This window comes from Borostomias antarcticus (genome assembly GCF_949987555.1).
Source record: "Borostomias antarcticus genome assembly, chromosome: 10".
Taxonomy (NCBI): Eukaryota; Metazoa; Chordata; class Actinopteri; order Stomiiformes; family Stomiidae; genus Borostomias; species Borostomias antarcticus.
Window position 1 is genome coordinate 19251996 of NC_140243.1, and position 26606 is coordinate 19278601.

Here is a 26606-nt window from a genome sequence, read left to right on the forward strand (position 1 = left end):
GCAACAAGTGATTCTGTTGAAATGAACAACTTGCAACTTGTCATCTATGTGTAAAACTAGGTAAGGACACTCCGGGGGGACTGGGTTTCGATGTTCACCGTCCAGTCGAACCGGACCTGGGTGTGATCCAGTCATGACTGCAGAAGAACCTCTCGTCCTCCCAGCTCTTCCGCACCATTTCATCGTTTGTGAGTAATTGAACTGGGTTGTGATTAAAGCCGCCAGATGCTTTGGCGAAGCCCATAAACTCACAGTTCTGTTCCTCCAGAGCTCTTTCTTGTGGAGAGCTGTGAGAATGTCAAGCATCTCTCCCCAGGAGACAGGATGCCACAAATACTCATTTTTGAGAAGTGTTTACACTGGAGTGTTACGCTAATGTGATTTATTGCCTATTTACTCAACAGCTCAATTGAAGCATTTGTTAGTCAGAATTCTGATCACTTTGATTACTTCACACACCACCACAGAATAGAGCCGGCACGTACAGTAAACACACCACACGCAAGCTGGATCACAACAGAGTATGTGTGGTTTTGTGTCTCCGAGTGTGTGTGTGTGTGTGTGTGTGTGTGTGAAGTGCATGTACCTATGGGCTTTCTGGCATGTGAGTTTATGCATGTGAGTTTTTGTTATTATGTGTGTGTGTGTGTGTGTGTGTGTGAGTGAGTGAGTGAGTGAGTGAGTGAGTGAGTGAGTGTGTGTGTGTGTGTGTGTGTGTGTGTGTGCGTGTGTGTGTGTTACTCCTCCCTTTCAGTGTGGCGTAATTATCACATGGTAATCAGTCCTCTGAAAAACGCCAATCTGGTTGAAGGTAAACATGGCATGGTTGTAAGACACACTCCATTAAGAAAGAAAATGGTGCTTTCGTTGCTGTTTGATCAGGGCTGGGCCAAACTCGTATTATTTACATGACTCACCACAAGTATGACAGTGTCTCTCAGTGCTGCACATCACGAACCCCCGACATCTTTTAATAAGGGTCTATTTATCAAGCTGAAAGAGAAATGGCATCTTGATTTCCAAACAACCAAACTGACATGGTTGAGAATGAGTGAGCTGTAAATGTTTGGTGTTTTTTTTTCTTTCTTTCATCTCAAGTCCGAGAGACGGCACCTCCTTGAGTTGGTTCAGACTTGAGTCCGATTTGAGGACTTCAGACTTGACTTAAAACAAGACTAGGTCCAAACCTAGTACATGGCTAGACAGTGTATTCATAGTTTTCACATGTCATGGCATATGGGAACGCCCCTGGAGCCAAACCAAGTCCTCTTCCAATTGCTCATCATTGACAACTCGACAATTACATTACAGTACACAGTCATTTAGCTGACGCTTTTATCTAAAGTGAAAATGTTTATATTACATTTATGTCACAATATTCTGTGTTATCTGTACCATTATATTAAGGCCTTACAGTACTTCAGTAACATTACCTTAGTCCACTATGCTGAACTTAACTTCACTACACTGACCATGCCTCTTTTTAGCCTTTTGGCTAAAATCGTGTGCTTTTACTCTATGTGTTTATTAATGTATGTTGTCCCTCTTAATCAAATAAATGAAACTGAAACCACCCATAGAACCAATGGTAACTTAGGTGAAGTTAATTTGCACACACCTTCGCTTTGACAATGAAGAACTTCTTGTCCCAAACGGTATCCTTATTGACACGTCCTCATTGACAGTACAGATAACTGTCTGTACTTTTGAACACTTTCATCTTGGTAGCAGTGTAAAGGGATGGATTCTCCACAATTATATACACATCACCAAAGAAAGTTCAGCTCCGTCAGGGACATCGCTGGTAACAACACTGTTTTAACGGGTGATGAATATGGGTCACAACGGCCCAGACTTGCAGCTTGTTTGTATATCTTTGTTTTCCGTCTTCTGACTGGCTTGTGCAGTAGCTCTATAGTTTTCAGCGTTAGCCGCCGTGTTTGAACACTGTTTTTCCCGCCAGGCCTCCAGAGCAGTCATGTGACTGAAATTCGACCAATGGTGTAACTTCATCACTCAGTCACAGATATATGCATTAATAGGGCTGAAACCACGGTTGCTTTTTGGTCCAGCCAAAAAAGCAAAGACACATGGGACTTGAGTTTGACAAGCACACGCAACGTGTTTTGAGGACTTGAACATGGCTGACTCACTTGAGACTTGACTCCAGACTTGAGGGTGAAGACTGACTTATGAACTACCAGGCTGACTTTGTCTCACCCCTGCTGCCTCCACAGCTCTGGAGAAGCTGCATTTACAGGACATATTTATTCCACGGTGTTCAACTCTTCGGAAATCTGAGAAGGTGATAAACCGTTTTTGTGTGTGTGTGTGTGTGTGTGTGTGTGTGTGTGTGTGTGTGTGTGTGTGTGTGTGTGGACAATAAAACTCTAATCCAACACCGTCGTCCCATCCCATGCTGCGTTCCCTGAGTGTGAAGTTACTCTTTCCTCTCCCACCAGACTGACAACATCCCTATTGTTTCCTACTGTGTACAGCTCTGTTACCAGGCGGCCATGGTGGGCGGATGGGCTCATGAACAGGAAGTCCCGCCCCCTCGTCTTCTTCTCCCCTTAATGAAACCCCAGGGACGCCTGCAGAGCTGTGGAAATGATGCTGTCCTTCCTGCCCAACCCCTCCTTGGATGGACCCTCGCACCTCCTGCTCCACACGCATCGCCATGGCTACTACAAACAGCACAGGACAGGGGCCTGTCTTATTGTGTAGTGCTGTATGGTTTAAACAGATGTGAAATAATATGGAAATCTTAGGGTTTGATTTCACTTGTTAAATTGTACTAGTGTAATCACTCAATATTCATTATTCCAGATGTACACCAAACACATACAGTCTATACGAGATGGATTATATGCAGTGAGGGACATAGATTTTATTTTGGTACATTATGTCCATTTTTGGTACAACATATTGTTCCATTATACACAATAAACTTCAAAATACATTTCTGTTTAACATCAAAATGAACCAGAAAGCAGGCGGAGACCAAAAACGAAACATCAAAAGTGTAAAATGACCGAACACAAGGCTGTAAAAATTAAAGACTGCTTTAGACAACTTCCACATGGCCTTCCATCAAAACAATCAGCACCAGCCTCTCTCCCAGAAAGGTGAGGAGGACCGTGTCCCAATATCCTCCCATTGTCCTCCCCATGCGTCACGTCCGCGCCACTCTGTGTGCGGATTGTTAAAGACAGCCACTGGATGCTCTTGATTGGGGAGACTTGGGGGATTGTTCTGGGGTTGGAGGGGGAAATAGCTTGGAAACTCCACTTCCCAGCCTGAGAAGAGACAGAGAGGAGAACGGCTCCCTCGGGGACAGCCAATGACCTCGCTGAGTGAAATATGCAGAGGTCACCGGGTTCCTATTGGGCCAGAGCTAAATTTGACAGACATCGGGCAGCAATAACCCTGACTTGAGATCTGCTCTGAGATGCCCTATTAATATACAGATAAATGTCAAGAAAATAATGCCTGGCGTTTAAACATCTTTCCATGTCTACTTGTAAATACATGACATTTAACAATGTTATCTCCCCCTGATAACTGTCTTTAAATCCCAAAGTAGGAAATTAAGATAGAAATGGGCAGTAACATAAATAGTTCAATGGCTGGGAGAACAAATTCCACTTAGATCAAGCATATAAAAAATGACAATAGTCATGCATTACATTGACAGGAATGACTGATTGTAATCGCCATTCTGATCTCTGTCGTTCTCTAAAAGTAGCCCTGCTGTCTAAGTGAAGGAAATGAGTTCATCCCACCTCGTTGACCTTAAGTATGTACATCAGTCAAAACAGAGTCAAATCAGATCACCGGGAACATAATCACGGCTATGTTTCTGTTTCTAGCATTCTCACCCCCCCCCCTCCACCCCTTTCCGCACCCACCAGTAGAGGTCAGCGTTCACATACATACCTCCCCACCGTAGGCTGGGACAGGCCAGGTACCTGTAGGCCACAGTGCTGGAACCAGTGCTTGACCTGGGCAGCAGCTCGCCGAAGTTACTAGCACCTCAAATGTTCTACTGCTTGAGCTCATACACCTCTTACAAAATATCGGCTCAAAAGTATTGTGGAGCTCCTGCACCTAAATATAAACAGCACAGGTGACTAGCGGCACCTACATCAGTCCCGGTCAAGCACTGGTTGGAACCACCAGCAGTTGATGTACGGCGTATCAGTACATCGTCGTTCATCTGATAGGTTCCAAATGTTTGATTGAGGAAGCATGGTGGTTTGGCATGATGATGAGGTCTGGAATGAGGCACTGATGAGGATCCACCAGCACATTGACATAGCGTTATTAGTCAGAGCTTTCAGTCACCAGCAGAGGAACCTAGTGCTTTGGGAGACAGCCAGAAACCCCCCAAGAACCTAAAGGGAGAAGGAAGCTCTTTAAATCTTAAAACGTTGACTTCACTCTTCTGAATGGACGGCCTTATTGGAACAACATGTTGCAGCGAATGATCAGAGAGATGTTAAAGTGATGCAATTGGCCGATCGCCGTTCCAAGCTGTTGGACTGAACCAGATTTGTGGCCGTCCGAAACAAATTGCATTGTGAAACAGGCGGCCGTGCTGAAGCAATCGATAACCACTAAAGGCTAATGGCACCGAAGGCATCGTTCACGTTCTGGAGGCCGACTCTGGACACGCTCAACGCCTGGTCCTCGTTCAGATCTGAAGCCTTCGAGGGCTACGTGTGAGAGCAGCGACATGGAGGGAAAGGGCGTTCACGAATTTTAGTCTGGGGAGGAAACGGGCTTAGCGCTACAGTAATGCGCGTTGAGCACAGGCCTTGGGGTTTGGTGGTTGTACCAAGTCCAGATCTAAATGGGGGTTTTAGTGGGCGACCCTGAGCTGTTTGAGGTGTGGTGTGCCTTGGTGCTAGGCCCTGCTCAGCATCACCCACGACTGAAGTTGCAGCGTCTCGGGCTGAAAGCAGAGGGAGACCATCACGCTATCCACAGCGCCAACCGCCACCACCATTATAGATGATGACCTCACCACTCCTGTCTATGACCATTAGACTGATAGGACCTGGTCATCATCTCGCAGAGCATAATATTGCCAGAGATTGTTACATCCGAGCAGGAAGACAGGAATGAATGAAGATATTGTATAAAGTGTTACATAGATTTATATGTTTTAATCATTTCTGATGGAAAGGTATTAATCTGAATGATACTATTATCTATGACGCAGAGGGGCCCACGATGATGACATCTGCTTGACAGAAAATATGTTACATTTCATTGATTTGTTAACAATCATCTGGATTTCTTACACCCTTAATCTTAAACTAAGCTGGCGGACACTAAGCTATTGGAACAATTAATTGCAGATTTTAAAATATAATGAAAACATTTACAGTAAAACAAATAATGTTATCTATTATGTTATACTCAGTAAGTACAGTAATCCTCAATCATTATCTTACAAATTAATTACTAATTAATCACAAGTTGCAAGAAAGAAAGATGTTTCTATAAACATCTGGGACATAAAACTAACCCATTATATCTTACACATATACATGTTTGGGTAATGGAGATTCATAAAATTCACATATCCTGATAATTTCATATTATTATAAGGTCTACAGAGACAACATTTAGAGCCTCACATTATCGTTTATAAAAGCAGTCTTCAACACGTATTGTACTGACAACAGCCGTAAATCCTTAAGTCTGAAATGGAACAAACGGCATGACAACTGTTCTCCCTACAGAGTCTTCAACACTGACCACACAACTCTGTCACACATGCCCATCTCAACACTTCCTCAACGGTTCCTCTGTTTATTACCCTACAACTAACTTGTGTAATAATCATATTTATTTGAAAATAATATTAATATAACTAGAGCATATACAGAAAAATTGTATGTTGTACTTAATTGTAAACTGTGTAATATATTGTAGTAATGTTTACAAATAGTTTATCTGCCATATTTATATCAAAATAATTAATTAGTAGGCTATTACATTCTGCATTCTAGGCAATGGAAGTGCAAAACTAAATGTAGTAACTTAATTAATGCTAAACTATTCTTCAATAATACAAGTAAATTATCATTCAATTGAAGTGTTCCTTACTTTTCACACCTAATAAATTATTAGACTTTTTATGACTTTTTATGAGACATGATCTTATGAAAAAATATGCTTTTATACTGCGAGTTCTATCATCAAAAATAAATTATGCTTTATGCTTTTCACCTCTATGCCTACACGAGACACACTGGGATATACTGTACTTAGAGAAATATCTGTGTATCCTGGTCAAAAATCAACATGACCAAAAAGAGATTGAAAAGTATCTATGATTCATTGTTAAAAGTCATATGAGCTTCCATTTAAACATGTTATGGCCTTTTTAGCCTCTGTATTCTCTGAAATCTAGATCAAGGCTTTGTGACTAAAATACAGCATAAAACTCTGAGCGTGTAGACTGTGCTGGAAAAACAAGAGCAGAAAATGTGTCTTTTTACATTTCAGCAGACTCCATTTAAAGAATTAATTCTCCAACAATGAATTTTGCATTCATTAAACCCGTATTACTTCACATAAGTATGTATCATAACATCAGAATTTAGCCCAACTGAAATTATGCTGACACTAACAGCTCTACAAAAAAACATTTGAATATTACTAAAACCTTGTAACAATTTCCGTCCTGTTTAAAGGACTTAAGGGATAGTCCACATTTCCTCATAGTCTTCATACTATAAATTCCTACAGTGTAGTCCACATTCAATCCTTGGATATGTCATATTTTACCTTTATGCCACATTAAACATTAAACAGTCTCAACTCTATGGGTTTTTATATCGTTCCTGTAGCTCTGGACCTCTGACTGACAGCCACAGGTTCAGTGATTAGTAGCAGGTCTACGCTTACATTTTAGTCATTTAGCAGACAATTTGATCCAAAGCGACTTATAAACTACTTCTGTCAAGAGTAAGTGAACTGACTCTACACCCCACGTGTCAGTGAAGCCTTCTATAAGAGCAAGTGACGACAGTAGTCACGGTGCTAGAACAAGGAGTGTTTTTGCGGGGTAGACGTACTGTAGAGGTCTAGTTCTATCTGTACGTCTCCCACAGCCCTGTACGGTCTCTCTCTAGCCCTGAGCCACCATGGCCGACGCCTCATCAAACAAGCTTCAAGCCCCAGATATTTCCCAGAACTAATCTCCATCACAGACCTGTGGTTCCCTGTCAGAGCAGAAAATCACAGAATCCCTGTGCCACCCCCCCACCCTCCGCACATACCTACACCCACATACCTTCCTACACACACACACACACACACACACACACACGCACACACGCACACACACGCACTGGGAGACACAGCCTCACAGGGCTAGCCTTCACGTTCACAAGGTGCAGCAAGTGAGGTTCACCGAGACGCCACTGCCACAAGGCAACACTGCAAGGAGAATGCCAAGAGATTGAAACCACATGTGTATTAATACCGGAGGAAGGACTGAATAAACATTATAGCTTTTCCCATCCTGCTAATAGCCTTAATTTGTAAGGTAAACACTAGAGCTTCACACTCACTCACCTAAGGAGTCGGAGGCTGGTCCTGCTCCTGTGGACGGGTACAGCAGGAATGGCAGAGCGATAGCGCCCAAGTTAAACAGCCTGCCTCCTCGCTATCTGCTAAAGTCATTTTCCCTCAAAGTGGAATTAATTTCCTTTCTCAGGCAGGCCTCATACATGTGGCACAGCCTCTGTAGAAGCCCGAGATCCCCTGGTGTGTACAGTGACCTTGATGACTGGGCCCCAGCGATTCATCAGTTAAACATGTGCTGGCCATGGACAAGCTGGATAAATGAGGAATTATAGACGAAACATTTATTTGTGGTCTAATTTCTAATTCCGTGATAAATTGTGTTAATCAATTTGAATAAATTGTCTGAGCAATGTTTGCAGCCATGCAACTATTGTACATACTTGAATTGAAATGCGCTATACAAATAAAGTTTGATTTGATTTGATACTTGCTCTTAAAACAATACAATATGCAGCACATGCAATTTGTCTTGGGGATTGTCTTGACCTTATTAATTAATGTAGTTAGTTATGTAATGTAAGTACAGTATGTATATATCATTGTAATTATTATTTTCTTGTACAGTATATACGTATAAAAAATTCCCAAAAATTTGACATTCTAGCCTGCATGTTTATTGTATGATACTGTAGGCTATCCGACCTCAAAGGCCAAAACAACCGCTACTACATACTGTACAGTGTATCTGTATTCATTTTCTGCTCTCTACTCAATCTTAGTTTTAGTACAGTAATTGTATAAGGCTTTCATCAAAAGCTATTGCATCCCAGTCATCAATCTTCCTCTGACAATAACAATCTATCCTAACATTCGCAGGTACTGAGGGAGGGAGTGAGTAGAATAAATACAGTAGAGATCTTGATTTGCAACAACTCTCTGTTCAAAACCACTTATAGAAAGAGTAAAATACAAGGGACATAAATCAAAGTTATCCAGACCAGCCTCTTGGTTGGTTCGAAGATTAGCCTAAAAAAAAAAAGATCTGAAATAAACAAATAAACACACCTTGACAACAGTGACTAAGGCGGAAAAGCACAGAGCCGCAGTGACACCAAAGCCCTCTATCTCCTGTCTGCCTCCATCTCAGGCCCCCAGGAACTGAAGGGGCTGTTTTCTTAGAAAAAAAAAGGGGCCACCAGGGGTCAGATAGTTCAAGTCCAAAATAAATTGCCTTCTTTCCTGAGACTCAGCCGTTTTAATAGTGCAGATTTATTGTGCCCTGCTTTTTTGGAGGGCGATCATATGCATGTGGTCAGTAGCGCGTATGCAGTCTGTGACCCAGCCTCCGTCTCACGTTACACCCTATTTATAACATCCTCTCCGCCGACTCCCCTCGTCCTGCAGTTCCATGGAACAACCTTCCCCTCCGCCAGCTCCACACTGCTCTCTCCTGACATCTGAGAGTCTCTCCGGCGGTTTATCTGGGGCTAACTGTTTACCCTGCGCAGCCTGGCAACAGTCCGCATGCTCGGGATTACCACCCTTCTCAGCGCACCAACAGATACTTTTTTTTAATCATTTTTCATTTTTTATTATTATTATTATTGAGGAGCAAAAGGTTAGGGCAAGTCATAGATAGATAAGAAGTGTATCTTGGATATTTTTTATTTTTTTTGGTATCTCTCTTCTCGTCCCCTCCCCCGGCCCTCCTCGCCTCCCTGGAGGGCGAGCGTCTGGTGCATGAGATGGATCACACGCTGTTCGGCTGCCTGCGCAGCCCCCACTCCTCCACCCAGGCCCTGCACCCGGCCTTCACCCAGTCCCCTCTGACCCTGCACGGACGCTCCGACCACGTCTCCTACCCCGACCTGGCCTCCTCCACCGCCTCCTCCTCCTCCGCCTGCATCATCTCCAGCTACCCCGGGGACGAGGGGCTGTTCGGCGGGCAGCACCACCACCACCACCACCCCCACCACCACCCCCACCGCGCCCACCCAACCTCCCAGCAGCCTCAGCAGCACCACCCCTCGTCCCAGCACCAGGCCGGCTGGCACGTCCCTCACATGCCCTCGCCCGGTGGCGCCGGCTCCCACCACAGCCTCTGCCATCCCCACACTCACCCCCACTCCCACCCGGCCCAGGACAGCGCCCTCGCGCCCCCTGACCTCAGCCCCCCGGGGGGCCCCAGTATGTGCGCCAGCACCCCCAGCATGGGGGGGAGCAGCGTACCCACAGGGGCGTCCTGTGTGCCCGCGGACTTTGGGAGACAGACGCTGTCGCCCGCTGAGGCGGAGAAGAGGAGTACGAAGAGGAAGAGTGACAGTTCAGGTAAGAGTGTGGAAGAGAGCGGCGGCGTTCATTTTAACTTTCCGGCTTCGCTGGAAAGTGCTTAGAGGGAATACTGGGAAAAAGACAAACAGAGCAAAGTTTTTCATCAAATATATATGGATTTCAAACAATTTAAATAATAGAAAGTATCTGAGATACAGCAAGGATTTTGCTGAGACCGTGTGGGGGAATTTCATGCCTCACTGACAGAAAACGTGGTATAATATTGTCTCAAAAGACCTTTGTAGGTGTTGGCTACCATGAACAGAGGCACGCAGACTAACTTTGGGGGCAAAAGCCAGACTATTCAGTAACTCTCTGGTAAATTTTGGTTTAAATCACATCTGTTTTATCTGTATGCATTTTAGAGGGCAGAGAATGAAGCGGACTGTAAAAAAAGAATTTCACGGATAGTAAAATACAACACGAGCTCTTCACACGGCACTAAACACCAGCAAAGATTTCATATTGTGGATAGAGAGCTCTTGATTAACAATAAAGGCTGAACAAAATCACTTTATTCAGAAAGGAAACTGTGCTATCAATCTCTCGGTTGGGGAAAATATGTTAACTTAGAACATCAATAATCAAAGTCCCCTGTAGTGCCTAACAATTCAAACCATAACAATTTATCCATCCCTCAAATGATGAATACTGCCCTGCTGATGTATGGCATTAATATGCGCCATCAACCCTAACTTATTTCAAAATATTTTGCTATGGAGAAAAGATATAAATCACAGAATGTTCTGCTCCACTATTTAGGACATACTGGATGTCCCCTCAGTAATGGTAATAAAGTAATTATTAAAAAGACTAAAGTAGCAGCAAGTCTGTCTCAAAGTTTAAATATACGTGTGCTGCACAAATATTATGTCACTTGTCAGCATCTCCTTATGAAAGCTAAAATAAGTGACTTATTTAGAGTGCAGTACATCATTAACCGGACCTTGAACACTGACCATGTCAAGTGGTTGTCTAACTGACCACAACAATACAGCAGAAGATAAAAAAAGGTCATAAAATAGTACTGTACAAAGATTATCACATGTGCAAAATGGTCTAAAACAGGTTGACTGTGTCTTTATAGCTTGACAAACTATACTGCAACATTTCTAAGTCTCAACCTTTTCAATCAATATGTTCACTAATTTTAGAAATAATTACTTCAAAATCATTAACACACTGGAGTCTTAGTCTGTTAGCCTCTCACCTGGATGTGGGTATGTACTGTATACACACCATCTGACCAATGACTGATGTTTCCCTATGTACTGTAATTAGCAGTCATTCAGGATGCTATAAGCCACTTATCCCCTCTGGCACGAGTACTTCGCAGTTGACTATGCAAAAAATATATATGAAAATAAATAAATAAATAAATAAGGGATCATTTAACTGCATTAGCATATGTTGATTCATTGTTTTAGAATTCTTTGTGTGAACACTGGGAGTTCAAGGTTCAATTGTAATAACTACCATAAATGTTTTTCTTAATTTGGTGGGTAGGAAATAATTGATTAGGTCAGGTGTGTATTACATTCATCAATCAATAGTCACCTCTGAACCTATATCATTTCCCCACCAGTTGTAGCCTAATGGTTATATATTACAACAATAAGGGCTCATGGCATATTGATCTCGGGGGAGGTCTGTAAAGGTCAAATATTTTGAAGAGATTATTTAATGTGCTGCTGAGCCTGGGTTTCCAGCGCAGGCCACTATTCTAATAGTGCTCCTAATTGGCTATGCTAACTCCTACTTCATTCACAAACTTAGAATTCCATCCCCTATTTCCTTTTCTACTCTGTCAAATCATTTGGAATACAACACTTGGCCACCAATCCCCAATTCCCTGTGTTACAACAGCTATTGCATGCTCATTACATGTGTCCTGTATTCTCTTCACGCTACCACCAATCATGCTGATTATCCAGGGTAGTTAGCTCGCCGCTTCAATCAGCTGTCCAAATATCACATTGTTGCCAATCGGATGAGATAGGCCTGATTTGGTTTCAACATCTGGACTGGAAACATGAGTAAAGGCCTGTGAAATTTTACGTTGGATACCACAACAATAACAAAACACCAGAGCTCATTTAAAAAAAAAGAAGAAATACACTTGAGGGCAGTAAAAAAAAAAGTATAGTGTTAGTTCTCCTCAATCTTCGCTGTCATGTGAGGGTTCCTGAAGGTGGCTTTGGTAGTCACTCGCCTGATTATCTGACCGGCTGGTATTTGGGTGTCTTGCTGTGAAACCTGTTCATTTTAAGTGGGCCAGCTGGAGGGACCAGCCTCTCTGTCACCTGGTCCATTTTACTCAGATATGTGAACTTTGAGGGAGTGGTCAATCCGAGTTTATAGTTTCAGCATGGCGCAGTAAAAGGAGCTTAAATCTTATTAGTGTTTTAACTGTTGTTTTGGGGAAAGCAGACAATACAATATACAGATAATACAATACTGGATATTACTGTAAGGTGGTGAGATTTGCTTTATTATACTGCATATTCTACTAGAATAGAATACACTAATATAATTCTACATTGAAATAGAAACTGAAAAACAATTGTCTAGTAAAAAAAACAAAACATTCCATTCCATCTCACCATACAGCACTAAAAAGCAGGGGACAATGACTATTTTCGACAGGGTTAGTAGGGATCTGTGCTCACTTCATTTGGGAGCCCAGACTCCACAGGGCTCACCCCTGTCTGAGCACGGCTCTCGTCTACAGTTATTCCCCTCTTTTTAGTGGAGAGATGAAAGTTATGGCGGGGACCTAATTGCTGTGGTGAAGTGGCTGTGTCGTAAAAGCCTGACACTCGTTTTAACTCGGGGCCTGTGCTGCGTGGTTCAAGCAGCTGGCCCTGTTCTATTATATTCTTTATTCTCGCACGGTGTCTGCGCTCACCAGAGGGAACACGTCTGAGGTACTGTTTCAATCAGGACTGTTTCAACCAGGCCGGACACTCTCTGTTCTGGTTAAATTACCATGAGATCGGTGGCGCAACCTTTCATCGAACATGGCACCATACCTGTATCTCACACATATGACAAATAGCCTAAACATCCTTATGCAATGGCGCCTATACTCTTGACAGTGTTACAGATCTGTCAGAGTTTCTGTGGGAACACTGGGACACCTGTGTAGCATTCAGATGCTTTTTAAGTCACTGTTTAAACTCGCCTTGCAGCCAGACCCTCCGGCTTTGTGACAAGACTCTTATGTCTGGGAACAGGAGACTGGGACAAAAGTTGTAAAAAAAATCAAAAAGAATCTACAAAATAGAGAAGCAGTGAAAAAAAATGCCTGAGAGGTTTCTCACACTCTCTGCCGTGACGTGGCAAGAACTCGCCCACCACGGTGGTGGGGGAGTTTGGCTCAGTAAACGTGAGGCCTATTTACAGTTGGGCTTGGGACTGCCTCCTGGATTAACACAATGCCGAGCAGGGCCTCAGAGGAATTAGCGTGCAATCACTCCATGGCCTTGAAGAGCAATATGCAACTGAAGCATGTCCAACTGAGACCACAAGGTCTGGTCACAATGGGAAAGTTTGGGAGCCGAATTAACAATACATGTTTTCTTCTGAGAGACAAGGGAAAACAAGAAAACAAATACCTCCTAAAAGTTGAGAGCTGTGGAAAATCACTTCCAGATTTGCAATTTCCCTATTCTTAAATACACATAGTCTACATAGTAGGCATTTGGCATGTAATGATGTCCTTGCTTTACTTCAGTGAATCAACGTGTGGTAGGTGTGGGATCTGCATTTTTTTTTTGCTTAAGTCATGCTTGTTATCAACTTAGCAGTTTGTACAGTGTGATGATTTTTTAAAGGACCACTGACCTTTACCTATGACCCCATAATCAGTCATTCGTACTGTAAGTCAATGTACTCAACTCTGACAGCACAGGGCCTCTGTAAATCTGATTGGCCACCTCACATTGTCCTCCTTCCTCCCAGAGTGAAGCAATACTGTATTGGCAAAACCAACACAACAAAACCCTAATCTCAAGAGAGAGAAAAATAACTCCTCTGCAAATTGTTTAGAGTTGGCAGCTTGCTAGGGGTAAAGAGGAGACTTTCATAAAACGTTGAGGTAAATAAACGGAGGAAACATACTTTTACACATCCTGCAGAGCTGTTTCGTTCCATATTAAAACTACCAGGGTAGCAGCAGATTCCATTAACACTAAGAGAAATTAAGTCCACATTGGAAAGTGGAAGAGCCAGGTTATTGTGAGCACAGCTGCCAGAATCAGACACACATGTAGACGCCCCTGGGTCCTTCCAGCCACTTACAGTGTGCATAAACAATGCCTGAACAATAAAAAAGTGAATGACAGCTCCTATTGTTTCTCTTACCTTTTCCTTCTCTCCCTGCATGGGCGTCTCTGGCCTGCACCTGCCACACAGCACTCATTTTATCAATATTTTCTTTGTATATAAATCTCCCTGACTGGAAATAATTTGTGTGGTGTTTTATTTCAGAGTCCCAAGATGGGAATTATAAGTCAGATGTGAGCAGCAAACCCAGGAAGGAGAGGACGGCCTTCACCAAGGAGCAGATTCGAGAGCTGGAGGCCGAGTTTGCCCATCATAACTACCTGACCAGGCTGAGGCGATACGAGATAGCGGTCAACCTCGATCTCACAGAGAGACAAGTACGTCGTCGCTCCTCCTCATTCGATCCGCGATCCCCCTCAGGTCCAGGTGGTGCTATCGACTCCCCATATTACCACGTTAATTCCGTGTTTCGAAAACAAAAGACGGCCGCAGACCGTACAGAGGACTGGGGGGGGGAGCTACTGTGTTTTTGTAACGTCGGTGCGTGCGCTTTCGTGCTCCAGCTGTGGCCGCGAGCGGGGACTATCATATTCCAGATGTTCCTGTCTATTCTTTCAGTCAGGCCACAGTCAAGTCAGAGAGACAGGCGCAGGAAGTGCTGTCTAGCAAGCCACTTCCTGCTTCCCCCACCGCTTTTACAAACGAGTCTCTGAGCGTAGGCGGACTGCTGTAAAACCAAGTCACGTGAAATAAATAACGGTAGACAAATTGAGGGGAAGGAAACATCATACTCCACTTTGTTCCCTGACACCCCTTCTGAGGCTATAAGTCACATTAAGTTGACATCTTGCCAATGATAGTTGGTGTGCGGATACAGTAGGGATTAAGGAATACATTCTGGGCAATGCAAAGCTGTTTCTTTATTTTCAGGACAGACATCCAATCTGACCTTCAACCGAACTGAGATATAGACCGCACAATCATAAATGAACTGAGATATAGACCGCACAATCATACGTACATGTGAATATGGTCTCGAATCCCAACCTATTTTTCCTACTGTTCAACCAAACTGAGAACTCCCTTCCAATTTCCCTCCCTGAGAACTCTTCTAAATAATCGGAAATAAGAATATGATCTCTGATCCAATATCATATTATAATATGCATTATCCATATTTAAATGTCCTTGGATCCTTGTATAATAATTCAGTCTATTATGTACTTTGTTGAATCTTTGCCTGGGAAACAAGCCCTGGCTTGAATTCCACATACATTTTGCACTGAAGTTTGTAGAAAATGCATTAGTTAGCACAGAATGAACTTGAAGAAACTGAACAGAACCCCAGCCCTTGGTGACCCCAAACACAGGCTTCTCCTGTATTCTTTTCTCAGTCACCATGTCCCAAAGATGGAATGTTAGGGGCTGAATGAGGTCCATAGCCATTATGATGTCATCACCAAGTGTCCAGTTCTGTTTTGAGTTAATTAACCCACTGCTGATACTGTAGCTTTAGTAGGCATAACACTGTACACTGCAGTATCTCTGTGAGAGGTACTTGAGCAACGTGCTCCTAGCTGCCCTCTCCATGCCTGGGAGAAAAGTGCAAGGCTTGCAGATGTATTTTAAGGATGGTCCACTTACAGTAATGATAGTAGGAAACCTGGGTGGCTGTGTCTGGAACTCGGCCCTGAACTTGATATCAATGTAAAAGCACTTGCAACTTGATGCCTAATTATTTTTCTTGAACTTTGCATCTTTTTTAGCGATGCGCAAGGCTAAATTCACAAAATGTGTTTAGCAATCATATGTATGCCTATAGTAAATTACAGAAAAATTAAATCTATGTGGTTGAATACAGGTTGTTGAACCTGAGGTAGATGTGGTGCTCAGGAAAGTCTACAGCTGTTGGCTTACGGGGTGCATGCGGATGTGCCATAGCTCACATTCACCACTGTCCCGGACCAAACAACTATACCGAATTGGATCTTGATGTGGACGTCAGCAAGGCATACACTGCTGACGTTTAAGACAAATGTTTGTACTGCCAACTGATTTCCTCGCCATGTGACCCCGCACCCTCCCCCCCGGTGCACACCCGAAAATAAACCATCCCGACGTGAGGAAAACTTAGAGCCTCCTCCCCGAGGCCCGGCGTCGACACTCCCAGGGGTGGATCCGATCCATGTAAACCGTTTTAAGCAACAGCTTAATCATCAATCTAGGAGACGTACGTACTAGAGAAGCTGCTGAGTCAGGGAGAAGTGGGAGATGCCAGGTGGCAGATGGGACTGAACATCAACACGTAACTGCTGCCATGGAAATAGCAGCCAAAACCTTGGACGAGGCTATCAGATGCTACAGTACAGACCAGCAGTTAGCGCATCATCTTAACTTCAGGCTGCTTTATATAGGGGTGTAATCTCCAATAGGGACGAAGGACCCCCCCCTCACATTTTGTAAAAAAAATAACAATAAAAATAAACATTAAGTTCAAACACTGACACACTCAATGGCTATTACTGTATGTTCTTCCCTACAGAGGCACTGGCTGACCTTCCTATTCTGTTGCTTCCACAGGTAAAGGTGTGGTTTCAGAACAGGCGGATGAAGTGGAAACGAGTGAAAGGAGGCCAACAGGGGGCGGTAGCGAGGGAGAAAGAACTGGTGAACGTGAAAAAGGGGACGTTACTGCCTTCAGAATTCTCCGGAATAGCGGCGCTTCACCACTCCACGGACTCCCTAGCCAATGAGGACAGTCACGACAGCGACCAGAGTTCTGAGCATGCTCACTTATGATGCACGGCAGGCCACGCCTCCTCAAAGTAGGCCCCGCCTCCTCTCTCAGGAATGTCCTTAAAAGGACTGTTGTTAGCTGATTCGTCATTGTCATTAGCTAAAGTACAACGACGCTAAATAAATGTACACATGTACAAAGGAATGGTGTGTGTTACTTGACCTACAGTAGACTACAGGACTGTGTAGGACATTAAATGATCCCAAGAATAAAACAAAAATCTGTAACTGTATCTGTAAGAACTGTAAAAAGTATGAAGCAATATGAAATATTGCACAACGAATATGAAATATTGCCACATGTCTCATCTTGAAATAGTAATTCTAAGAGGATTAGGATAATTTAAGATTCAGTTGAACGGTTGTCAACATTCCATGGTGATTGTCTTGCATTGGAAATGGTCAGATTTATCCTGTTGCACTGTTAACATTCGACTCCATTTGTTTCTACTGTAAGTATTGAAAACTGCAAAGTATTCATATCATGTGCAGGAAAATCAAATTGTTTGAGCTAATATATATTCTGTAAATACTTTTCAGGATTTTCTTTTCTTTGCTCTAATCAATTTCTTTTTCACACTTTTCAACTCACACAGTAATAAACATTTCTCATGGTTCTTAGGGTGGCATTCTTTCTGCCTGAATATTTGTAAACAAACCTGACATTAATATTGTGTGAACATAGGTTCTGCTGAAAGTCTTCACATAAAATAAAGCTGAACAAGAGATAAATGGCGTTCACTTTGATTGCATAACTTCTCTGTGTCGTCCATCCATGTGGTCTAATGTATGCTGTGGACGGAGCCTATATGAATTAAACATAACAGAAGGTGGAGAAAGCTGCTGATCAGTGTGTATGCTAAATGCTAAATTCACCTTTTCCTCAGGGCAGGGGAAGGACTGCAGCCAGAACTCCACAAGAGAACCTGCAAAAGGATCATATTCTATTACAAAATCCTGTTGAAAATAATTTCATGAGGTGGTCTCCTCTTTCAGCACAGTGTGCTTGTGCATTCTAATTTGTAGTCGCACTCTGGAGACTGCTAAGCGCAGATGTTTTGTTTTTTCGGTGCAATCTAGTTCAACGTACCGTAGCCTGTATCATACTGTACTCCAAGTGATATGACAAACTTAAAGCTTTTTAAATTGTATTTTTACCTCTGCCCCAGCGACAGCGCAGGTGTGTGTGGGTGTGTGCGTTTGTCTGTTAGCAGGATCACACAAAAACTACTGGACCAATTTTCATGAAACTGGGCGGAGGGTGTAGCATGGGCCAACTTACAATCCCTTCAATTTTGGTGCAGATCCGAATTACAGATCAGGTCCACAGGTCATCCAAACACAGCCGGACTGCCCATTCACCTCCATTCATTTTTTGAACCAAGATTACACAAAAACTACCAAACTGATTTTTATGAAACTTGGTGGAGGGGTGTATCATGGGCCACCTTAAAACCCATTTCTAGTTTTATATCAATTTATACTGAACTAGAAATGGTGCTCAGAGAGCACAAACCTCCGCCCCTGAATGCATTTCATGGCTCTGTGCCAAATTTGAAAGAGTTCTTAATTGGCCCATGCTACACCCCTCCACTGAGTTTCATGACAAGTGGTCCAGTAGTTTTTGTGTAATCCTAATCCAAAAAATGAATGGAGGTGAATGGCCGGCCCGGCCGTGTTTAGGCGGCTTGTGGACCTGCCTCGTGATTCAGATCCGTTCCAAAATGTAATGGGTTCTAAGTTGGCCCATGCTACACTCTTCCACAGAGTTTCGTGAAAATTGGTCCAGTAGTTTTTGAGGAATCCTGCTAACAGACAAACATGCACACACGAGCGCTTCTTCTCGGGAGCTGGCAGGCAACATTGTAAACAAGCACTGAATACGATCAAGTGGACCAACACTATAGGCTATTCCTCTTGTTTTCAGTTGGCTAGGATATAGGACTGATAAAAGGACACTGTTTGCACTAAATGTCACTGTTGACTGGGTATTAACGTTAGTTGAATACTTGAATTCCGGACATGAAAGAAAATATTGAAGAGAGAAAGTCTAATATCATTTCTGAGCTCTTTTGACAGCCCTAACGCACACATGCCACTGAAAACATTACCTCTCGCCCTGTGCTGGGGCGGAGGTAGCGATAGTGCATGCTACAGTAGAATCACACAGTAGGCTATTCATGCAAATGAAATTAGGCTAATTCTCAATGGTGCTTTGTGTATGGAATGGTATGTAATAGTGCCAAAGAAGTATCCAAATATACAGTTTGACCCAAATCGCTGCGCTGTGCTGGCAGGCTCGAAGGTCGGAATGTAGACATTTTTGACCTTAAAGCCAGACCCACAACATGACAGACGAATGTGCCTATACTTGTTGCTAATCACCTACTGTAACCTATGGCCCTGGTTCCTCCGGGGAAGTGACTGCGGGCTAATGACCTCGAGTCCGAAAGGCGTTTTTATTAGCAACAACGGGCCGTTAAAAGTCTTGGAACCCATTTTCGTTACTGTACCTCGTGTCGCACTATCAAGGTGCAATGGCTCAAATTCTGGACGCAGGCGCCCTATCTAAAGGGGTTCGCTCGGTGTTTTACATGGTCACGCCGAACGAATCATCATTTCAAGACGTGGAAGATGTACCGCCATACGTGCAACAGGTGAGCTCGTTGTTTTAAAACCTACATGTTTTGCCATTGCAGTTTACTCGCCGGTTAGCCTAGGCTACTACAGCAACAAGGAAGTAGCACGTACAGTAACGTTGCGTTGTCAGTCAGCCTGATCTCGCGGGGGTCCGTAAACAGGTTGATTTCATAAGGTCATTCGCTCCAAAAAGTTGTCCCCCTTTTCCAAACAACCCTTTAACAACACTCATGAGCTTAGTCTATATTATAACGGGCGCACTGTTACAGCTGCACGAGGACCGTCCGTGCTGCATCTATTAACCTACTTTTTCATCTGTCCTAGCGTGTGAAATGCATGTCTAAATGCATGTCACTTTGTCATAAATCTCGTGAACAGTAGACCTGTACCACCAGTGTAGTTTTATTTGTGCCATATGCGTGATAAAGAAGCCGGTTTAAGTAAGCACGTTTGCTATTTGAGCTATAAAGCCCACATTTTAATAGGCACATGCATAAAGGAATTGAACACGAAAAAACACACAATTTGCCACAGCAGGAGTCCTAATAGGCTAATTAAGCAATCGTCTTTATGGTTGCAACAGCGCGCTTTATATGATGTTTACAGGGGTGTGTCAAGGCTGGCTAGTTTGTCTGTTGTGTGATGTGTCTGAGTCATCTCTCAGACTCTTCCAAGTACATTTTGAGAAGCTACTGTAACTGTAGTAATCCTACAGCACAATTCTGAGAGGATCATTTGATTTGGCAATGTCCTGCTTCGTTGATTCAGGGAAGTCTCATTGCTGTGGTTATTTGGCACTATTACACTCTTGAACCATTTACTGTATAACAAAAGAAGAACCATTTATAACAACAGAAGAACCATTTATAACAATAGAAGAAAACATGCAGGTACCATATATAACTCTTTTAAGGTCAGAACATTTCTATACAACCCTTTTTAGGTCAGAACATTTCTATATAGCCCTTTTCTGGTCAGAACATTTATATAGAACCCTTTTCAGGTCAGAATGAACCTTCTATGGTTCCAAACAGCTGATGGAGCTCTATTTGGAACCGTGGGGCTGTAGGATGGAACCTTATGGTTCTTCTGTTGCAACATGGTTCTATAGAAATGTTTCCATCCCTTTTTTTTTTTAAAGAGATCTACTGTATGTGATTCAATTTCAGTATCTGCAGTAAACATGGAACAAAAGGACAGGTCTTACAGTGCTTGTAATGTGTAATGTGCACCGTGTTTTTTTAAATTTTATTTCACAACTAGCCTTCAGTTAACATCACTCATCCACAACTGGGTTTAAAAAATGTCCCAGTTTAGAAAAACACAAACATCTGTTCGACAAATGTAATCTGCCTCACAAGAACCATGTCCAAAAACCAGGAATTATATTAAACCATTAAAGCACCCTAGTCAATTTTCACAAGCTCAAAAAATGTTACAGCTTCAATTATATGTTTTCCTTTGTTCATTTTGTCTTGAACAAAATGCCACAAAATGTACACACTGTGGTCATGATTTTTTTTGGTGAAATTTTCAAGTCCAAAACCAGCCCGTTCCCTCCCACTTTCTCTATGACATGAGAATCTATTGCTTTCAAGAATAATTTCTGTACCCAAGTGGAAAGCTGTCTAGAACACAGACCTGACAGTGTAAAACTATACTCTAGACATGCGAAAGAAGAGGGAGGCCTAAGGCCCCAATCCAAAATGATAATCTCTCACACAGTGGGTTTGGAGGGAGAGTTCTTAGTCCAAGACCATTTGTTAGATATAGTCGGTCAGTCCACTGCCAGATGTGTGAGTGTTGCGTGTGATCGCAGGTCCCATGTGGTCCTTTCACCCCTGCATGCATACACACACACACACACACACACACACACACACACACGCACACACACACACACACACACACACACGCACACACACACACACGCGCGCGCACACACACACACACACACACACACACACACACACACACACACACACACACACACACACACACACCAGAGAACTAACATGGTCATACTGACATGTGCTGTGCTGCTGTATGCTCAGATGATCCAACAGGTTTGTCATGGTAGTCAGATTCTAATTATCATGAATTTGTTTGTTTGATGATACAGATTGATACTGTGCTGGAGCTGCCAGGTTTAACATAGCTAACACCCCAGTGAATAGTATAGTTCTCCATGGTGAAATATTATTACATCTAATAGCTCTGCAGTAGTGCAACAATGTGCAACCCTTAAAGCAATACATCGCGATATTTGGACCTTTACAAACATGTTTTGTGCTAATTCTCCAATTAGATTTACTAAAAGTAAGCTGAATCGTACAAACAGTCTACTCAGAAAGATAATACATTGACATTTATTACCTTTTAAAACTTGCGCCCCCGGGACGCAGCATTCAGTCGAAGTGCGCATGCACAACGTTGTGCTTAAACAACACAGTAGTAGCTAACTATTCCGGCGTCTATGGATATCATGCGTTTTTTAGCTCAATGATATCATGGCGGAGGTGAGAAAACCGAAGCGAAACATCACAGAGGAAGCCAGAAAAAGAAAAAGACAATCTGATAACGTTATGACAGTACGACAGTGCACTTACTCGCAGAGCCTGTAGGGGCGCAGTTCCGAGAAAAGCAGAGAAAACGCTATGTATTGCTTTAAGACCTGACAATTGATCCCCATTATTTGCACAGTTATTTCTAAGACTGAGCAGATAATTCACGATTGATTCACAAACAGCTGTCTCAGTTTGCTAATTCACCGAGCTGTGAACTTTTGTTTGGTCATAACTCTTTCAGTCACGTTGGTCGCCTTCTACAGTATGTTTTACCACACCTGCATGCACTTGTCATTTTCCTGAGCTGCAAATAATTTTGAATGATTTTCCATTTTTCCGAAAGCTGAAATGAGCCCCCAGAGACAGGTTATGTGAGACTACAGTATGTGGGCCTCACTTCGCCATAGAGCGATGAGGTAAACACTGCTCATCCCAGGACACTTAAGCAATACCCCACAGCCTGTTCACATGTTCATATGTCAAACATCCTCCATGTTTACCATCAACTTCAAAGCTACAGAAGACAATAAAAAACTTGTGCTTTCATTTGAGTGCTGATCCATGCTCCCTGTGCGTTCCAGGCAACCCCTTACTTCGTGGGCCTGATGGTTCTGGAGCTGCTGGTGGGATATCTGAAGAACGACCTCCCAGTTATCAGTATCAGTGATGGAGTCACATCTGTGTCTGCCGGGATAATATCCAGACTCCCCCAGTGAGTATTCACATGACATTATCAGACCCGGGGAGAAATACTATTTGAAATCATTTCAGTTACTTATCTGTGCTTCATTGCTCTTGTCTGGCACAATGGACTCAACGGACTGTTCGTAAACATGCAAACCTCACTCACTTAACACTCCAGGCAAACTCAAACCAGCAATAAAGTAAATTCAAATCGTGTTTTGACCCATGTCTGAATGGCATAACACAGCACAATACAGTCTTTGATCACTTTCTTTAGTGTCTAGAGTTGTGACTGAATAGATTGTGTCCTACCAGGCTGTTCATGCGGAGTTTGGAGCTGAGCAGCTACATCTATGTGTGGAAGCACTTCCACTTCCTGGAGCTGCCCTGGGACTCAGCCTGGACCTGGTGGTTCGCCTTCCTAGGGGTGGACTTCTGCTACTACTGGGTCCATCGCCTCGCTCACGGTACGTTACCCTGTTTGACCCTTCTGTCTGCCTTTACACTAGATCATGACGGGTTCCATCACCAGCATCACCAAAACACTTGGCCATCCCTCATTGTCTGCAATGTTCATAATCAAGGGCGTAACTTTTTCTTGAATATTGTCAATAAGCATTTATTCCGAGATCCAGGCCCTTCTAGAGGGATCCAGGGTCACGCCCCCTGAATATTGAGATTTTTTGGGGCAAAATTGTTTTAAAATTGTTGTTCTGGGGGAAAAATGGTAGAGATACATCCCACATTTTTCAGGTGACTTGGCCAATAAACCCAATTTGGTCAACTCTATATATCAGTGTTATGAAAAGAATCCAACTTTTTCCACTTGAGTTAAACCTTGTCAGCAACTTAGTAAAATAATTGAAAATACTCAAGTAGCACCTAATCAGTCAACAGTCGAACACTGAAAATAATGTTTGTACTATAGACCTAAGTGAAACGCATTTATAATCACCCTTTTTGAGAATTTCCTCAGGAAGACCGCATCAAGTTTCAATGGAGACCTGAGTCAGATATTATAAAGTGGTCAAGGTGCCCTTGATTTACCAAAAAGACAAAAAAACAGAAATACATGTAAGAGTTTTTATCTCATTATTGTTGGTTTTGGATCCACACTTCCTAGTTTCAGTTTAGTTTCCGTGCATTATTAAGACCATTCCATTTTTATTAGATTTGACTAATCTTCAAAGTATTTTCTCCATGATGGCTCCCAACAAAGCAAGTGTGCTGATAAATGGCTGTAAACTGTAACGTTGATTTAGTTGCAATACCCACAGGGAGGAACTAAGAGGACAGTACTCACATCTTCTCTTGAATGCAGAGAAGGAAGCAATTATTATTGATTTGAGTCCAGCTGGCTGGGGAGTGGAGCAGATGTGAGAGGTCATGATCTCTGGAGACGGTGTCCTACCTGGGGTTTCACAGCGCAGAGCTGTAAATACTGCTGATGGCTCAGCAGCAGCTGGCTCCTGGACCGTCACCAAAGAAAGCCTTGTCTGTTTTTAATGCGGGGTGTCTGTCGTCTTTACATCTGAAACTATACACATGCTAAGTATGTGACCAGGCCCTTCCTGGTCTCTGAGAATTTAGAGGTTGAAGATTTTAAACATTTAAATGTTGCTATATGGATAAGTGATTGAGCTTCTCTGTGTAAACTGCATCTTTGTAGACTGCTGTTTGGCTCTGCTACAGGAATTACAACAATTACCATATTATAATTTGGTGTTGGGTTGACACCAGACCATAAAAAAACTCTTGAAAGCCTGGCCACACCTGGTTCAAAGCATGCACGCGTGCTGGGATCCAATCAGCAACACAGGGCCTTCTTCTTTGGCGCTATGGCTACCCAAACCCACAAACCGTGAGATTGAAGCTGACTGAATTTAACTTGGCAGACATCATTTCCCCTTGTTGCTTGCTCGTAGCTACAGTAGCTCAAAACAGGCTCATTGCTCAGAAGCTACGCACTGCAGCTTTAGTTCAAATGAGTTGCAGTGTTTTTTCCCCCAAAGTTCTTCTGACAAAAATATAGCAACAGCTTGGTGATTCTTTCTCAAGCCATTGAAATACACATTTTTTATCTTGGTGTGAGACTACCCCCTGTTCCATTACCCCTGTTCTTGCTTCCCTCCACTGGCTGCCTGTACACTACAGGGTCCATTTTAAGATATTATTGATGGTCTATACATGGCATGGCCCCTTCCTATATCTCCCACCTCGTACACCCCCTACTCAGCCCCCAGGTCCCTCAGATCTCAGAGCAAAGGTCTCCTTCATATTCCCCGCTCTAGGCTCAAGCAGAAAGGCGACAGGGCCTTTGCGGTCTCTGCGCCACGTTTGTGGAACCAGCTACCACCTGCTCCTTCCATAACTATCTTTAAATCAAAACTCAAAACACACCTCTACTTACTGGCCTTTTCTCCCTCCTAATGTTGTCTTATACCTCTGTGTCTGTCAATGACTGTCTGCTTGGATGTTTTTCTCTTTTGTTTTTGTATATTTAACTTGACTTGTTTTTATCTTCATGCCACTATGTACGGCACTTTGGCCAGTGTAAACTGTATTTAAATGTGCCTAAGAAATACTTTTTTTTACTTACTTACTTACTTACTTACATTTTTGGTATGCTACAGTACTTCTTACACCCTGACATTCACCAGTATCTGTCAGAGTAGGCCCATTGCTACTGGAGGTGGTGCTTATGTATGTCAAGGGCACATCAAACCGTGTTCTCTGATCCAAATAGTTTTGGTTGAAAGTCTTTTACTGTGTGTTGATGTTCGAATCTGAGTAAACAGAAGCTGTGTTTTTGAAGGTGGAATGCCAGCTGTATTCCGTGACAGAAAATTACCCAGCAAAACCTTGGCCTGTGCCAATGTTCCCCGGCCGATGTTGCTCATCAAGTGCCCCGTGACTGCCTGCCGTGAAACATGTAAACACATCTCCCGACTACAGCATCTTTTTATCCCCGATGACAGTCCAATAACCTGGCTTAAGTAGGATCAGATTGTGGCTTTAAAAGTGTCCATGGCCCTTCGTATTGGGGTTTGGTGTGTTTTATCAATAGTTTGAATAGGAACCCTCACTAGGCCTCCTACTGTCCATTGCATGATCTGTCAACAGCAGGGAGATGTTTTCTTCAATAGCTTTATTGACCTCAGCCCTAACTAACCTTGAATTACAACTGACACTGTGGATTCTAATGAAGTGCATGTGTTTGTCTGTGTCTCAATTTGTTCGAGAACTGCAGAAGTAATTCTTACTATGTTAGTATCTACGGTTTATTGAGTTATTTTTGAAGTGTGGTATGATTTTTATGTTTCAGAAACGTTCCACTTACTTTAATTTCCGTCTCCATTCCTTGACTTGTTATTACGGAACGTTGTGGGGTAGCAGATAATTGTCTGGTTGCATTCGGTGAGGATATAAGCTTTTCCCCTTGTTACCAGAGGAAACTCTCTCCCTGACCACAGGACAGGCCAGACGCAGTCCTCATTCTGCACTCTGGTGGAGTGAGGTCATCTTGGTTTACCAGTGACTGACCTCTGGCTCATTCCAAGATAAATTTCGACCCACTCTACAAAGCTTTAAACTAGGATAGTTGTTGTCGGAATGCATCCTTGCCTTTGAGCCTCAAATAACATTCAGCAACATTTTCCGTGATGCTCATTATCTATTAAGCATAATGACCTACAGTAGTGGAAACACCTGAATGTGATCAGATGAACTACCTTTCAATACTACAGTATCTGT

The 26606-nt window shown here is 43.0% G+C and overlaps 2 protein-coding genes across 3 annotated transcripts in view; both read left to right on the forward strand.

Moving 5' to 3' along the window:
* Positions 1-9293: 9293 nt before the first annotated feature.
* Positions 9294-16965, forward strand: meox2a (mesenchyme homeobox 2a; the record flags this gene model as incomplete). Its single annotated transcript, XM_084445117.1, has 3 exons — positions 9294-9876; positions 14371-14543; positions 16747-16965. 3 exons carry the CDS (start codon positions 9294-9296, stop codon positions 16963-16965), a joined length of 975 nt encoding a protein of 324 aa, XP_084301243.1.
* A 2415-nt stretch (positions 16966-19380) lies between these two features.
* Positions 19381-26606, forward strand: part of agmo (alkylglycerol monooxygenase) — a 31402-nt gene continuing 24176 nt past the window's right edge. Inside the window, exons 1-3 of one of the 2 annotated variants that reach the window (XR_014630639.1) lie at positions 19381-19619; positions 22751-22881; positions 23169-23320. Coding sequence is in view for 1 of the 2 variants with exons in the window: in XM_084444874.1 (XP_084301000.1) it covers positions 19500-19619; positions 22751-22881; positions 23169-23320 (403 nt within the window). In the remaining variant the exon portion in view is untranslated. The remainder of the gene's footprint in view (positions 19620-22750; positions 22882-23168; positions 23321-26606) is intronic. The other variant, XM_084444874.1, reaches the window with a different exon arrangement.